We start from the raw sequence: 15,123 nt of genomic DNA, 5'->3' as shown, positions 1-15,123 counted from the left end.
GTCCCGCCCCCAGGAGCCCCATCCCCCCCACGAGGGGCCCCATCCCCCAGGGGCCCTGTCCCCCCCCAAAAGAGACCATTCCCCCCCAGGGGCCCTGTTCCCCCCCACAAGGGACCATTCCCCACACAGGGGCCCTGTACCCCCCCAGGGGCCCCGTCCCCCCCACGAGGGGGCGGCTCACTCCATCTGACCGGCCCCCTTCCCCCCTAGCCAACGAGGGAGCGCCTGGGGAAGGAGCCTGCGGACTGTGAGGAGGATGAGCTGGGAATACTCTTGGTCAGAATCTGACCCCCACCCCTCAGGTGGACCCTGGAGGCCCGAGGGGCGGGAGCCCTCCCCATCCCGGGGAGCTGTGTGCCTGGGGTGTCCCCGCCCCTGCTGTCCTGGTGGGGCCGGGGACCACAGGCATGTGAGTGTCCCCCCCGCAGGAAGGGCAGCTGTCCCCACGCTCCCGGGGCGTCTGAGGTGCACAGAGGATGCTGGGAGGGGCACAGCCCAGCCTGCCCCCCTCAGCCCGCCGTCCACCCACAGAAGGAGGTGCTGCCGGGGCCAAGCAAGTTCGACATCTACGAGTTCCACTTCTCGGACCTGGAGTGCACGGAGCTGGAGCTGGTCAAGTGCGGCATCCAGATGTACTACGAGCTGGGCGTGGTCCGCAAGTTCCAGATTCCTCAGGAGGTGGGGGGCAGGGCGAGGGGTCCCAGGTCTGAGCCCCAAGAGTGGTCACGAGTGGTCAGAGGTCCGGGGCCTGCAGGGCGCGCACAGGTGCCCAGAGGAAATGCAGGACGAGGGGATGTGTGGGCGCAGGTGGATGGGGGTCGGTAGCGGGCGTCCCAGGCCGCCAGGTGAACGCGGAGAGCCCCTCGGAGCACCCCCCGCCTCCACCTCACTCCCCAGGGAGCCCGCTCCCCCCCTCCAGTGAGGAGCAGCCTGCCTCTCGCTCCCCTGGGAACGGGTGCACGCTGGCGGCCTCAGAAGCCGCTTCCCTACATACTGAAGGGAAACACAAAGAAAGAAGTACAGAAATTATTAATAGAATTGCTTCGATTTCAGAATCCTTTTCTGACCCTCAAAGTCACCGAGGACGCGTTATTGCTTCTCGTGGCGCCCGGGGCCCCCGCCGGGGTCACACACAAACACGTGCACACACACACACACACACACACGCGCGCGCGTGCAAGCGGTGCCTGCGGGGTGCCGTCAGACCCATCTGGACCCTAGAGCCTGGGCCTCGGCGGCCACCCCTCCACCCCCCAGGCCTGGGCCCGCGGTGCTCAGCCCAGCGGCCTCCCCTAGGTCCTGGTGCGCTTCCTGTTCTCCGTGAGCAAAGGGTACCGGAGGATCACCTACCACAACTGGCGCCACGGCTTCAACGTGGCCCAGACCATGTTCACGCTGCTCACGGTGCGCGGCCGGCCGGGCGCCCTGTGGGAGGGGGGTCCGACCCCTGGGGCGGGCGGAGGCCGAGAGCCGGTGCCTGTGTCCGCAGACGGGCAAGCTGAAGAGCTACTACACGGACCTGGAGGCCTTCGCCATGGTGACGGCGGGCCTGTGCCACGACATCGACCACCGCGGCACCAACAACCTGTACCAGATGAAGTAGGCGCCGGGGGCGGGGGCTGCGCGGAGCTCGCGCCGCGGGAAGCACGGGGGCGCCCCCAGCCCGCTGCGGGCCTCTGACCCAGCCAACCTCCGCCGCAGATCCCAGAACCCCCTGGCCAAGCTCCACGGCTCCTCCATCCTGGAGCGGCACCACCTGGAGTTCGGGAAGTTCCTGCTCTCCGAGGAGGTCCGTGTCACCCCACCCCCACCCCCACCCCCGCTCGGGGCAGGTCCCGCGCCCCCTGGCCCAGCGACGACAGCACAGGGTTCTGAGTTCTGAGCGGCCTCCGAGGCCCGTCGGGGGCTGCAGTGGGGTCAGGGCGGTGGGTTGGATTTGACACCCGCAGGGAGGGGGGTGCACCCCAGTCTCAGGCAGCGGTGGGGGCCGAGCGCCTCCCAGCGCCAGCCCGAGGCCACCTGGGTCCCCTGGGCCCCCCGGGGGCGGTGCCACGACCTGGGGTAGGAGCCGGGCCGACAGGGACCCACGGGCGGACCCGGGAGGGGGGCAGACCGGCCCGCACCGCGACCAAAGCCCTCCCCGCAGACCCTGAACATCTACCAGAACCTGAACCGGCGGCAGCACGAGCACGTGATCCACCTCATGGACATAGCCATCATCGCCACCGACCTGGCACTCTACTTCAAGTGGGTGCCCCCCCCCCCGCCTCCCTGTGGGGGCAGCCAGGAGCCGCGGGGGGCTGCGGTGGGGAGCAGGGGCCCCACAGACCTGGGCTCTCTGCCTCGGTTTCTCTCCTAGAAGGGTGCTTGGGTGAGGGTCGAGGAGGAAGGGGGCGGGGCGTCGACTCTTTGTTCTTGGGGTTCAGGAAGAGGACAATGTTCCAGAAGATCGTGGATGAGTCTAAGAACTACGAGGACAGGAAGAGCTGGGTGGAGTACCTGTCCCTGGAGACGACGCGGAAGGAGATAGTCATGTGAGCAGTGGGGGCGACAGGAGCCCCCCCAGCTGGTCGATCTCAGACGTCCCCCCACAAAACTAGAAGACCCCCGGTCCTGCCCGAGGGGGCCACAACAGAGCAGCTCGTCTCTAAACGGCTTTGCTAAAGCGTCAAGCCAGCGCTCCATCTGCCCTGCTCCTCCTCCTCTGCGGGGGACAGGACAGGACAGGACTGGGGATCAGACGGTCCATTTCCTTAGTTCGTGACCTTGGCAGTGATTTCCTTACTTTATGAACCTCCGCTGATGCACCACGATACGGGGATTCAGGACTTGGGTCCCGCTGCAGGCCTGCCCCCGAGGTCCACAGGGAGGCTGCCTGATAAATACCTGGTTGCCGGGGTAGGGGGGGAGCACGAGGGTGAGGCCTGCAGTGGGGGGAGTGCGAGGTGGCCGTGGAGGGGTGGGAGGGGGCCAGCAGCGCTCTGGAGCTTCGTCTGCCCGCAGGGCCATGATGATGACGGCGTGTGACCTGTCTGCCATCACCAAGCCCTGGGAAGTCCAGAGCAAGGTCAGAAGTCATGCAGGGCCCCTGCCTCGGGAGACCAGGGAGAGGAAGCCTGCGGGGGGGGGGGGGTGGGGTGGGGGGGGTAGGTGAGGGTTACAGAACCTTCTCTTGCAAGTAGCCCCCAGGCCTGCAGCCCTGCCCCACCCCTGCTCCAGGGCTGGCTGGCGGCCACACTGGGAAGTGCCAATGAGCTCCCTGTGCACTAGGCCCAGCCTGAAGAATTGGGGCCCCAGAGGGCCTGGGACACAGGAGACCGAGGGCAGAGGAGGGCAGGAGCCTCTTTCCTCAATTTCTGACCAAGCGCTGACCCCCCAAGATGACTGCCTTTTATGCACCCACCTCCCAAGGTTGCTCTGTTGGTGGCGGCTGAGTTCTGGGAACAAGGGGACTTGGAAAGAACAGTTCTGGATCAGCAGCCTATTGTGAGTGTTACTTCCAGAATCTTCTACCCACCAGGCTCCTTGGTAACCTCGGGCCTCGCTTGGTGCACACAGAGGACCCCTGGGGACTTGGGGTCGGAGACCTCAGTCTCACTTTGTGGGGTTGGTCATGTGACACGAGGTGGGTGTGAACTTCGATGGCTCGAGATCTGGGTAGGGTGTAGACCCCGACCTAGGGTCTGCAGGAAGCTGTGGTGCCCGGGCAGAAATGGAAAGTCCTTGTGAGAGTGGCCGGAGCAGGCTGTGCCGTGAGGCTCGGGCAGGCTGGGAGCTGCTCCGGGAAGGCCTGGCCCGGGGACAGTAGGGTGCCAGGGAAGGCCCGTGGCCGGGGCCCGGCCCACACGGGGGACAGACGAGGCTGACGTCCTCGGGTCAGCAACGTGGCTCGACTGGCGTGCTGGACCACTGCGGCCTCGGCGTGGACCGGTACGGGCACAGCGCCGTCCACGCGGCCTCGGCGTGACCCAAGGGCACGGGCACAGCACCGCACTGTCCAGGGCCGCCCAACCTCAGGTGGAGGCTCTGGGGCCAGGGCCAGACCGAGGGAAGGGCACCTGCAGTTTGCCCACAGGGTTTCAAGCCAGGGCTGTGGTCAGCACCGAGGGTGGCTCCCAAGGACCAGGGGCTCGGGTGCGGGCAAGGGGCCTTGCCCGGTGGCCCCGAGCGGGGAGGGCGCCCCCGTCCAGGCCCAGCGCCATCGGGAGGCTCAGCCCCGAGCAGAGGCTCCGCCCTCATCCCACGGACACTGTGCGCCGGGGCTGCGAGCCGGGCCGGGGCCGAGTCCTGCAGGCTCAGAGGAGGTGTCTCTGCTCCCCCACAAGCCGATGATGGACCGGAACAAGGCAGCCGAGCTCCCCAAACTACAGGTTGGCTTCATCGACTTCGTGTGCACGTTCGTGTACAAGGTGAGCAGCGTGCATCGGGGTCACAGGCGGGCGGCGCGGGCTGGCCCGGGGCCTGACCTGCCGCAGCCCCACCTCTGCCCCCGGCACTTAGGCCTGAAAGCCGCAGCGTCACTCCCGCCATCACCCAGCAGCTTCCACCCTCGGGAAGGGCCCTCCACTCACCGGGAGGCCTCACCCCAAGCCCCATCTAGGGCCCCCATGCGTGGCCTACACATTTTCAGGGCACAGACTGCAGTTTGCCTGCAATCACATGTGTTCACGGCTGTGAGGCCAGGACAGGGAGGGCCGCCTGCCACAGCTGGGAAGGCCTCTCCCAACCAACACGTTGCACACTCGAGGTTGACAGTGGACGTGAGCTGTGACCTCGCAGCCCAGAGGACGCTCGGGGGCGTGCGGGGGGCCAGGTGCAGAGCCCTCCCACATGATGCCCTATGCGGCCCTGGGCTCCACACCTTCTGGCCCTGGCGGCTGCAGGGACCCACACTGTGACCAAGGGGTGGTCTGGTGCTGAGCAAAGTCACCCCTGACCGGGCAGGCCACGCCCCACCTTGACCACCGCACACCCCAGCTCCCTTTACTGCCCCCTCAGCGGGGCTGCGAGCACTGGGAAGGAGGACGGGACCAGAATGTGCATCCCAGTCCTGAGGTTCGCAGGTCACGGCCCCACCACAGCGCTCCCCCCGCCCCGTGCCTTCCCCGAGTCCACCCACCCACTCCATGTGCACACATGCACACACGTGTGACGTAGGACATCTGAGAAGGAGCTGCAAGACCTGCACGTCTGCCTGAGTCTCCCCGGGATCCCCCTTCTGCCGTTGATGTGCCTTCTGCATTCTCGGGGTCCTTGCTCGGCTGTGGCCGTCCGCGCCATGGGCACTCACACCCCGCAGCTCCCCGTCCCCTCCTCCCTCCCAGGGCTGTGCTGCGAAGTGACCCTTCAGTGGCCTCCCCTTCTCCGTCAGGCAGCCCCCCGCCCCGGGGTTTCCTCCCAGGGGAGCGAGGCAAGGCGCTGGGGGGCAGGCTGGTGTCAGCAAGGGCCAGGCCGTGGGGCCGCCACCTGCCCCCACTGCCTGGGAACTGTCGAGAGGTGTGGTCCGACCTCCTGATTCTGTGTCCAGGAGTTTTCCCGTTTCCACGAAGAGATCCTGCCCATGTTCGACCGACTGCAGAACAACAGGAAGGAATGGAAGGCCTTGGCTGATGAGTACGAGGCCAAGCTGAAGGCCCTGGAGGAGGAGAAGCAGCAACAAGAGGACAGGACGACAGCCAAGAAAGGTCTGGGCCGCAGGGGTGGGCACGGGTTAGCCGCCCGCGGAGCGTGTAAAGGGACAGTGGGGCAGCAGAGGCGAGCCTGGAGGCAGGCAGGTGGCCCGCGGCACGGGGACCCTCAGGCGCGGGCCTGGCGAGCGGGAACAGGGAAGGGCCCCTCCATTCCGGGCCAGGACCGCGTTTCCTCCAACCAAGTAACTGAATGCGGCTTCCGCTGCAAAAGGGGAGGGAAGCCCGGCAGACACATCCCCGCAGTGGCCACCGCTCCCCACTAACCCGCTCAGAAAAATCCACCCGTAACGTCCATGCTGCCCTCAGAAACCGGTGGAAGACCAAAGGGCGACCTAGAGGCTCCGGCCGTGACCTCGGGGTCACACGCAGCAGGGAGCCCGTTGGCGCCCTGCCCTGCCTGTGCACACACGTCCTGCGCCCCCTCAGATAAACAAAATCTTTTTAAAGAAGCGGAACAAACATAAGACCTGTAAGTGAACTAGGAGTCGGGCGCACGGGACACGCTTCACCGGCCCGCGTCACAGGTCTCCGCGGCTACCGCTGCGAGCATGTGCTTCCGCGGCAGGGTCGTGGCCCCCAGGAACCCGATGGCGCCGCCCTGGCCTTTGCATGTGGCACCTGGGCCCCAGCACCCTCGGGAGGAAATGCACATGAACAGGGCTTCGGGGCTGTGAGGGCCGGAGCCGACGGGTCACGGGAGCGAAGGCAGGAAGGGCCGAGGCGGGGCTGGCTAATCGGCTCAGGCGGGCACCGGGCCGAGGAGGACGCCGGGGAGCAGGCCGTGCTCACCCTCGTGCTCACCCTCCCCTCACCGTCCCGTCTCTCTCGCAGCGGGCACAGAGATTTGCAACGGTGGCCCCGCACCCAAGTCTTCCACCTGCTGCATCCTGTGAGCTGCTCCCGGGTTCGGACGGCGCCCCCGCCTCTAAGGGTTTGCTACATGTGAGGAAGCCCCAGAAAATGACTAAAGACAATTTTGGATATCTTGAAACTTTTTTAAGATCTGTGTTTTTATAAACTCAACTATGAATAAAGTTTAGTGTACCTCACGCTCAGCCACCTTCCGGGTGTCCCACCGCTTGCCATGGAGAGCCCTCTGGAAAGGGGCTGTGAACTGTGCGTCCGCGAGGGCTGGGTGGGAACGCCAAGCGTACGAGTACTTATGTGTACACGGGTAGACGAGATACGTGTGTGCTGCTGCCAACCTGGTTTAGGAGGAACCCTGACCAGACACTCGGAATAAAATAAAAACAAGTTGTATTTTTCTTCAATACGGCAGAGATTCTGGTGGAGGGCACATCACGTGTGACCCACCGGAAAGTTCTGCCAGAAGGTCAAAGCCCGAGTGGAAGAGGGGTCACAGGCCTGACCTGAGGACAACCCCTGCCTGCACAGCCCTCCGCACAGATCGCCTGGCATTGCCGAGTCCCGTCCAAGTAACCGCTTCGCACTCATGACCCAGCATGGCCAGACTCGACCAGGACACACGAGTCCTGTGCGATTCAGACGCTACTTATCTGGGAGAAACTAGGGACTTTTAACCCCAAAGCATTGGTTCCCCCGACCCTGGACACTGAACCCACAGCAAGCTGCTCTCAGCTGCACAATCGGATGCTTCCAGAGTTCCCGAGCTCCTGGGCAGGTGGGGGGACAGGGAGGAGGCAGGTCCCTTCTCGGCAAGGGCTCCTGGGGACACCCTGCCTGTGATCAGGGCCAGGCCACCCACCAAGCGGACGGCACCCGCCAAGCACTGCGGGAGGGGGCCGGGCTCCCCCAACCTTCGCCCTGACTAAAACCAAGGCTTTCAAGTGCTGACATGCTGCTCCTCCTTCCCCTCACGTTTGCAAATGAATCCATTTTTCTATCAAAACCTGGCTCAGGGACAGGGATGTGCTCCAGACCTGGGCTGGAAGACAGCATGTTCCACCCACAGGCCTGAGGCTGGAAGGAGCACAGCCCGGAGGCAGAGAAGCAGATGCGAGAGCCCAAGCCCACCAGAGCCCGGTCCATTGGCCACGTCTTCCCCAGGGTGGGGGAGGCTTGGGGCGGGGGGGCTTCCCGACAAGGAGACAAAGGGCATCAGGCCACCTCCCAGCCTGGCGCCTGTGCTGCCCCCCAGGGGTCTGCGCCAGGCTTAGAGAAGACCCAGCAGCACCCACAACACCCGAGCTGGCTGTGTCTGCGCCAGCTGCTCCCGTGGGGGCGCCCCAGCCGGGCACCCCAGACAAGCGACGGGATTAGTGTCCGCGGCCCGCCTGCACCCAGCACCCCGTGTCTTCTAAAACCCGCTCCCCGTCACCAGGCCGCACACACTGAAAACGGAGAGCGGCGGCCGGGCCTGAGCCGGGGAATCAGACAACCGGAGACGGGGCAGGACAGCATCGCACGACACAGAAAGCCTTTATTCGCGCGCGCGCCGCTCCAGGGCAGGGCAGCCTCACTTCAGGATGCTGTCGTCTCGGGCTGAAAGGTCCGGAGGGGAACAGCCGCGTCAGGGCGCCGCCACAGCCGCCCAGGCGACCCACCCGGGCCGCGCCGACCGCGTCCCCCCCGCACACCCGCGGCCTCTCCCGCCCCCCGGGAGCCCAGGGCCCGCGGCGCCCGCACCTTCCGCAAGCTCCCGCTCGATCCGCTTCCGTTCCTCCTGCTGCTTCTTCTCCTCGGCGGCCACCCTCCGCTCCTCCTCCGCCCGGGGTTTCAGGTAACCTGCGGGGGCACAGCGGGGAGGCGCGCAGGCGCTCGGTTTCTTCGCCGAAACGCCGCGCGGAGGGAAACGGTCCACGCGAGACCTTGAGGCGCCCGAGAGCCCGACCCGACCCCGACCCCGACCCCGACCCCCACGCACCCACTTGTCCCGAGAACCAGGCGTCCCGCCCTCGGGGTCCCCGCGCGCCCGCGGTCACTCACTGTAGCGCTTGGCTCCGTACGCCATGCCGAGGACCAGGGCGGAGTAGCGGCCGAGCTGCGGGAGACGGCGGTCAGGGCGGTCAGGGCGGCGGGGGCGGGGGGGCGAGGGCTGGGGGCCGGGGTCCCGGGGAGGGGTCGGGGCCGGGGCTCCCACCCCACCGAGGTCGCGCACGCGGGGCCCCACGGGGCCGAGCGCCCGCCGACGGCCGCAGAGCCCGGTTCACCTTGATGAGCGGGGAGACCTGCACCGGCGGCACCATCTTGTCCGTGAGCCTCACGCCGGAAGCACAACCCGCCGCCGCCGGAAGCGCCGCGGTGACGTAGAGGCGTAGCGAGGGCCGCGTGCGCCGTGCGCGGGAGCCTGCGCCCCCCGGTGGGCGGAGGCGGAACAGCGCGGCCGCTCGGGGCGGGGCCCCTCCCGGCGCGCCGCTGGCGACCAGTACGCACGCGCGACCGCGGGGTGGGGGCGGGGCGGCCTTGCGGGGTGCGCGGGGCTCCCGCCGTCCGCCGGGCTCAGCGCCGGAGGAGGCCGCCCGCCGGGCCCGAGGGTTTGCCGAGCGCGTGAGGCTCAGCAAACACACAGGCCCCTGCGCCCTGGCTGCGGGCTCTGCGGCCCGGGGCCCCCGCGCCGGGGAGGGAGCCGCCACCACGCCCCGCCCCAGGTCGCCCGCAGGGGCCGCAACGGGAACGGGCTTCGAGGCTGGGCTGGGAACCCAGGGGTGAGCGGAGGGCGCCCCTTGGGGAGCGGCTCCCCTGCACGGGGCGGGGCCTTCCCGGGAGGAGCAGCCTGGCCGGCCGAGGGCCCCAGCAGCCCCGCAGTCTCCCCCTTCTGCTCCTCCGGCGGGACGCGGGGGGCCTCTCCTTTGAGTCGCTCCACCCTCTGAGCCTCTGCGCTCACCCTGTGACGTCATGCCAGGTGAGCCGCAGGGGTGCAGGGGGTGATGTTACGACCAGGTGAGCCGCAGGGGTGCAGAGGGAGTGACGTCAGGGCCAGGTGAGCCGCAGGGGTGCAGGGGGTGACGTCACGGCCAGGTGAGCCGCAGGGGTGCAGGGGGTGATGTTACGACCAGGTGAGCCGCAGGGGTGCAGAGGGAGTGACGTCAGGGCCAGGTGAGCCGCAGGGGTGCAGGGGGTGACGTCACGGCCAGGTGAGCCGCAGGGGTGCAGGGGCTGATGTTACGACCAGGTGAGCCGCAGGGGTGCAGAGGGAGTGACGTCACGACCAGGTGAGCCGCAGGGGTGCAGAGGGGGTGACGTCACGGCCAGGTGAGCCGCAGGGGTGCAGGGGGTGACGTCACGACCAGGTGAGCCGCAGGGGTGCAGAGGGGGTGACGTCACGACCAGGTGAGCTGCAGGGGTGCAGAGGGGGTGATGTCACGGCCAGGTGAGCCGCAGGGGTGCAGGGGGTGATGTTACGACCAGGTGAGCCGCAGGGGTGCAGAGGGAGTGACGTCACGGCCAGGTGAGCCGCAGGGGTGCAGGGGGTGACGTCACGACCAGGTGAGCCGCAGGGGTGCAGAGGGGGTTCCCTACACGGCAGGCAGCAGTGGCCGAGCAGCTCCCAGGGCCAGGGCGTGCTGGCTGTGGGGACACATGGCTCCCCAGGCAACCAGGTGGGGGGCGCCGGCAGGAGGAGCCCTCGGCCCGGCCCTGCACTGATCCAGGCCGAAGCCCTGGGAACCGGAGCTTGAGCCTCTCTGGGGCCCCCAATACGCCAGACGGGAGCCCACTTTTCCCAACTTTCCCAAGCCCTCCTGTTTCCAGAGAGAACTCAGCCGAGTCCGAAGAGCCCGGCACACGGAGGCAGACGCTCCGGGTGCTCGCAGGGCGGCGCGGCCACCTCCGGCTCCTGGGCTCAGCCTGCCCGCGGCCCCGCGGTCCTCTCCACCTCTGCCCCGGGACTGCAGGATCACGGCGGGTTCCCGGGGGCGGGAGCCAGCTCGGTCCTGCAGGGCCCTGCCCGGGCTCTCTGGGGACCCTGCCCGATGCCTCTGCCAGGCCGGGGTGGGGCGACGCCTGCCCAACAGCCTCACCGCCCCCCGAGGAAGCTGTCCACGCACCTTGACCCCACAAGGCCGAACTAAGCCTCTTCCAGCAGCGCGCCTTGTGGGGATGCTGAGTGCGCCCCCACCCCGCCGGGGTCTTGCCCTCGGGCAGCCGAGCTGATGAGCTCGGGTGGCAAACATGTTTTCCCTTCTCTGGATGTTAAAATAAACAAGGCTCCTCAGCAACTCCTGCTTCCAGAATTAAAAATAAGTGTCTCTGGGGTTGAATGTGAAGCCAGGGTGCTGGAGGGGACCACCCATCAGTAGCTTCCAGGGGGGTGGGGTGGGCTGTGGGGGGGGGGGCTGGTGAGGACACCAGGCACACACGCCCACACGCACATGGCTGCCCGAGGGGGACCCCCTGAGGCTGGGGGAGACTCACTTTGGCCCCAGGCCCCCCCTGAGGGCCTCGGGGGTTCCCACCTGGCTCAGGACACTGGAGCCGCCTGCTGACGCCTGTGCACCTGTCGGGGCAGCTGTCCTGCTGAATCCTGATCTGCCCCCCCGGGCGGCTCCTCGGCTATCTTTAGTGCGGCCAGCCCGGGAGACCTCCCTAGGGGCTCCGCCGGTGTCCACAGGCCTCCCCACATCAGGGGCCTCCTGAGCACCTTCCCTTCTCCGCGGGGGGGCCCGCTCCTGCAGCCCCGCTAGGCTCTCTCCGAGCATCACAGTCAGACCCACTCGACTGGGAGTGCAGCCCAGCCCAGGTCCCCCACATTACTCACGTGTTTTCCCTCTGGGAGTCCCCAGGTCCCCCCAGCAGGTCACGCCCCCCAAGACCTGGGGTGATCTCTAAGCCTGACATCACCCCACAGGCACCTGGGCCAGGTCCCCTCCCCAGACTCTGCCTGCTGAGCCGCGATGTAGTGGGGAAACCTGGCTGGAGGCTGGCGCAGGGCTCGGCCCATCCCGAGGCACTCCACCCCAGAAACGTCCCTGCTCTGCCAGGGGGACGGGGCTCTGGGCCTCTCCTGCCACTGAAGCGGGGAGGCGAGGGCGTACACGACATGCCGGGGGGGGATGCTTGGTCACCAGCCCCTCACAGGGACTTTGGGCAAATCTAGGAGAGGCGCCTTCCTCTGCTTCCGCAGCCAGAACAAAGGCTTCTGGGTGAGGGGCGGCGGGGAGGTGCCTGGGAAGCCGGCGCCAGGGCGGGAGGGGGGCATCTGAGTCACCCGCCAGTGCCAAAGCTCACTGTGCAGTCCCTCCAGTCCCCAGGGTGGCCCTAGGCCTGTCCTTGTAGGGAGCGGAGCCGGAGTCCGAGCTGTCCTGGGGGACTGGGCAGGAGCTTAAGACAGGTGGCCCGAGCCCAGGGGGCGCAGAGCATCGCAGCAGGCAGGCCTGGGCATGGTGAGTGGGGCCCGCCGGGCAGCGGGCAGGAGTGTGAGCGTGAGTGTGCGCGTGGCTGTGCGGTCACGGTGCCGCCGACACAAGTGTTTGCCTGTGTAAGAGCGCGCGGTGGGGAAGATCTGGGCCCCGGTGACAGTCTGGGGCTGGACGGTGGAGGCTCCTGGCCTCGCACTGGACGGGTCCCCAGAACAGGCCCACCCGCTGGCCGGCCGCCTGCACACTCAGGCCCAGCTGGCTCCTGGCTGGACGGCAGGCCCCGGGCGCAGGGCTTTCGGGCCCGGTCGGGCCACTTCATACCCAGACCTGCAGCTGGCCTCGCCCAGGGGCCCGAGTGCCAACCACACGCACCCCCCGCGTCTTCCCGAACACCCGCCTGGAGGCCCTTCAGCCTTGGTGTCCTCACATTAGGCCAGCAGGAAAACGAAGAAGAAGGAAGGGGGGGGCCTCCGGGCCCAGAGGGCATCCTCCAACGTCTTTTCCAACTTTGAGCAGACCCAGATCCAGGAGTTCAAGGAGGTGAGGCTCCGCTTTTGTCCCAGTAACTCCCGCCCAAGGGGTCCCCTGTGAGTCGTAACGCAGGTGATGGAAAGACCCCGGCTGAGCCTCGCTGTGGAAGCAGCGAGAGGACAAGCCTGCGCTAACGGGGTGGCCCGCCTGGGAACCCAGTGAGCCTGGCCTCGGTTTCAGGCGTTCACGCTAATGGATCAGAACCGAGATGGCTTCATTGACAAGGAGGACCTGAAGGACACCTACGCCTCCCTGGGTAGGTGCCCGGGGGCGCAACTCTGCCACGACCTCGCGGGAACGCGCTCTGGCCCTACAGCCTGACCCGGCATCCCATAGCCCGTGGGCTGGAGGAGGTGGGCTGGGCCCCCCGGGGAGAAGTCCCTCTCCGGTGGCACAGCCCGAGCATGGGCGCCCCGGATGGGGTCATTGGGATGAAGCTCCCGGGAGGGGCCGACACCTTAGAGGAGCCCCGAGCAGGGGGGTGTCCTCCTCCCCCCGAGCACCGTAAGGAAGCCCAGAGCAGACCTGGGAGGCCGGGGAGGCCGGCTCACACTCCGCTGAAGAGCCGAAGGCTGGCCCTCTTGTCCCTCACCCCCGCGTGGGGGCACGTTCTCAGGCCGAGGCCACCCCGGGGGAGAACAGGTGCGTCTCCTTCCTCTGGGCCCCCTCACCCCCAGGTAAGCCCCGCGCCTCGCCTCTTCCTCCTCCTCCCAGGGCCCAGGGTCTGGGGCTCTGCTGACAGGTCCCCCCGTTGGCTCGCGTCCCCAGCGTTGTTCTGGGGTCACATCAACAACATGGCGGCCAGGGTGGCTGTGACCCCATCTCGTGTTGGTGACAGGCAAAACCAATGTCAAGGATGAGGAGCTGGACGCCATGCTCAAGGAGGCCTCGGGGCCCATCAACTTCACCATGTTCCTGAACATGTTCGGGGCGAAGCTGACAGGTGGGAGCAGCGGGGGGGTAGGGGCAGCCCTCGGGCCAGGCGGCCGAGGCACCGTGCATTTTGTTGGCTCCTGACGCCATTTCACATGAAAATTCAGATTTTCAAGTGTTTCGAAAAGCCCTAGAACCTGACACTCTGGTTCCCACGTCTGTGGGGCGGGTGAGCTTGCCGGGCGTCCTGTAGCCTCCGTCCTTCACTCCTGGGCCTCACGTCAGCCTCGGGCCTGGGCAGGATCCTAGGGACCCGCCGGCTGGGAGCTGCAGGTCCTCCTTCAGGCCAACCCTGGGGCCTGGGACGGGATTGGAGCCCTGAAAACCCCCTTTTGTGAGCAGGTACGGATGGCGAGGAGACCATCCTAAACGCCTTCAAGATGCTGGATCCCGACGGCAAAGGCAGCATCAACAAGGACTAGTGAGTGTGGCCCCGGCACCAAGGGCTGCCCCCGCCCCCGCCCCTGCCCCCGCCCCTGCCCCCGCCCACCCAGGTCCAGGCCCGGGCTGTCCGCCCCAGATCCCTGTCCCTCAGGGTCACGGAGGGCAAAACCGGTCCTGCCCACAGGGCGGGGTATCCGGGCCGACCCTCGACCCTCGACCCTCGCTGGGTTTGTAAGCCGCCTGGAGGCTCAGCAGCTGGGGGGGAGGCGGGAGTGGGCGTGCCCAGTGTAGCAGGCACGTGCCTCAGTCTCCCCCGCCCCCCCCCACGGGGCCCCCCAGGGAGGTGACCCCGAGCGTGAGTCAGGAAAGACGCCCCAGTGAGTCCCGGAGCCCAGGACTCGCCCTCCGGCCAGGCTGAGAGAGGCGCCTGTACCGTGGGGGGGGCCCCCCCGCCAGGCAAGCTGACCCCCCACCCGGGCCTCCCACCGCGGGGGGCGTCCCTCTCGCGGGTCCCTCTCTCGCGGGTCGGCCTGATACAGCTCCTCCCTCCTTGTCCTCAGCATCAAGAGGCTGCTGATGTCGCAGGCAGACAAGATGACTGCAGAAGAGGTCTGGCCCACGCTGCCTCACCCCACTTCCTTCCCCATGGTCCTCCGTGGTCTTGGGGGGCGGGGGGCTTGGCCAGGGGACGTACCCGGGCCCCCAGAGGCTGCGGCATGGGGTGGGCAGGGCGCTGCCCCCCGGCTCACCCCCCCCACAAGCAAGAACCACACGGGAGCCGGCTGGAGTTCAGTGCCTGTAATTCGCTGGCCACCTCGCCCCTTCCCCTCCTCCCTGGGCCTGACCCCCACCCCCACCGGCCCGCAGGTGGACCAGATGTTCCAGTTTGCCACCATCGATGCTGCGGGCAACCTGGACTACAAGGCGCTGAGCTACGTGCTCACCCACGGGGAGGAGAAGGAGGAGTGAGGGGCGTCTCCCCCATCGCCCCCCAGGCTGCAGCCCGTTCAATAAACATGAACCCACAAATCTGCCTGCCAGTGTCTGCGGGGGAGGGTGTCCTCCTGGGGGTGCGAGCGTTTGCTCAGGACTGGGAGAGTCTGGAGGGGAAGGGTCCGCTGGGGGCGGGAGGATCAGCAAGGACCTGCGGGGGACCGCCCCCTGCCGCCCCTGCGCCCCCTGCCGCCCCTCCCAGCCCAGCCTGACGCCCCCTGCTCAGCAGCGCAGGTTGAGAGAAGCTGGGGGCTGGGATCCCCCAAGGAAGGCATTTCTCACAACTGTCCACTCGCCTCAGTGATGCTGGGGAC

At 67.7% G+C, this 15,123-nt stretch overlaps 2 protein-coding genes and 2 long non-coding RNA genes across 6 annotated transcripts in view; 2 read left to right on the top strand and 2 right to left on the bottom strand.

The window, feature by feature from the left end:
* The window catches only part of PDE6B (phosphodiesterase 6B), a 28,188-nt gene extending 21,449 nt beyond the window's left edge, over window positions 1–6,739 (top strand). Inside the window, exons 11-22 of the mRNA NM_001002934.2 lie at window positions 211–276; window positions 532–678; window positions 1,297–1,404; window positions 1,490–1,599; window positions 1,702–1,789; window positions 2,147–2,247; window positions 2,427–2,534; window positions 3,004–3,067; window positions 3,412–3,486; window positions 4,326–4,409; window positions 5,528–5,684; window positions 6,522–6,739. Coding sequence (NP_001002934.2) covers window positions 211–276; window positions 532–678; window positions 1,297–1,404; window positions 1,490–1,599; window positions 1,702–1,789; window positions 2,147–2,247; window positions 2,427–2,534; window positions 3,004–3,067; window positions 3,412–3,486; window positions 4,326–4,409; window positions 5,528–5,684; window positions 6,522–6,583 — 1,170 coding nt within the window. The 3' untranslated portion in view covers window positions 6,584–6,739. The remainder of the gene's footprint in view (window positions 1–210; window positions 277–531; window positions 679–1,296; window positions 1,405–1,489; window positions 1,600–1,701; window positions 1,790–2,146; window positions 2,248–2,426; window positions 2,535–3,003; window positions 3,068–3,411; window positions 3,487–4,325; window positions 4,410–5,527; window positions 5,685–6,521) is intronic.
* LOC119876154 lies at window positions 1,839–3,998 on the bottom strand. The gene is made up of 3 exons (XR_005357426.1): window positions 3,404–3,998; window positions 2,786–3,116; window positions 1,839–2,468 (listed from the first exon to the last, which is right to left on the bottom strand). It is a non-coding gene; the product is annotated as an uncharacterized LOC119876154 (long non-coding RNA).
* Window positions 6,740–8,066: 1,327 nt separating the features above from the next.
* Window positions 8,067–8,928, bottom strand: LOC106558651. Its single transcript, XR_005357418.1, has 4 exons — window positions 8,822–8,928; window positions 8,598–8,652; window positions 8,298–8,396; window positions 8,067–8,153 (listed from the first exon to the last, which is right to left on the bottom strand). It is a non-coding gene; the product is annotated as an uncharacterized LOC106558651 (long non-coding RNA).
* A 276-nt stretch (window positions 8,929–9,204) lies between these two features.
* Window positions 9,205–14,845, top strand: MYL5 (myosin light chain 5). 3 transcript variants are annotated; one of them, XM_038533670.1, is made up of 8 exons: window positions 9,377–9,513; window positions 11,854–11,992; window positions 12,401–12,508; window positions 12,680–12,755; window positions 13,338–13,442; window positions 13,775–13,853; window positions 14,377–14,425; window positions 14,684–14,845. In XM_038533670.1, the coding sequence occupies exons 2-8, from the start codon at window positions 11,990–11,992 to the stop codon at window positions 14,783–14,785; spliced, it is 522 nt and encodes a 173-aa protein (XP_038389598.1). In that variant the 5' UTR covers window positions 9,377–9,513; window positions 11,854–11,989; the 3' UTR covers window positions 14,786–14,845. The 3 variants fall into 3 exon arrangements, with proteins under 3 accessions (XP_038389600.1, XP_038389598.1, XP_038389599.1); XM_038533671.1 differs by having other exon boundaries at window positions 9,379–9,513; window positions 11,886–11,992; XM_038533672.1 differs by lacking the exon at window positions 11,854–11,992 and having other exon boundaries at window positions 9,205–9,513.
* The last annotated feature ends 278 nt before the right edge of the window (window positions 14,846–15,123 follow it).

This window comes from Canis lupus, chromosome 3 (assembly GCF_011100685.1).
Source record: "Canis lupus familiaris isolate Mischka breed German Shepherd chromosome 3, alternate assembly UU_Cfam_GSD_1.0, whole genome shotgun sequence".
Lineage (NCBI taxonomy): Eukaryota > Metazoa > Chordata > Mammalia > Carnivora > Canidae > Canis > Canis lupus.
The sequence above is the reverse complement of the archived record's forward strand: the minus strand, read 5'-3'. Positions and strand labels throughout refer to the sequence as shown.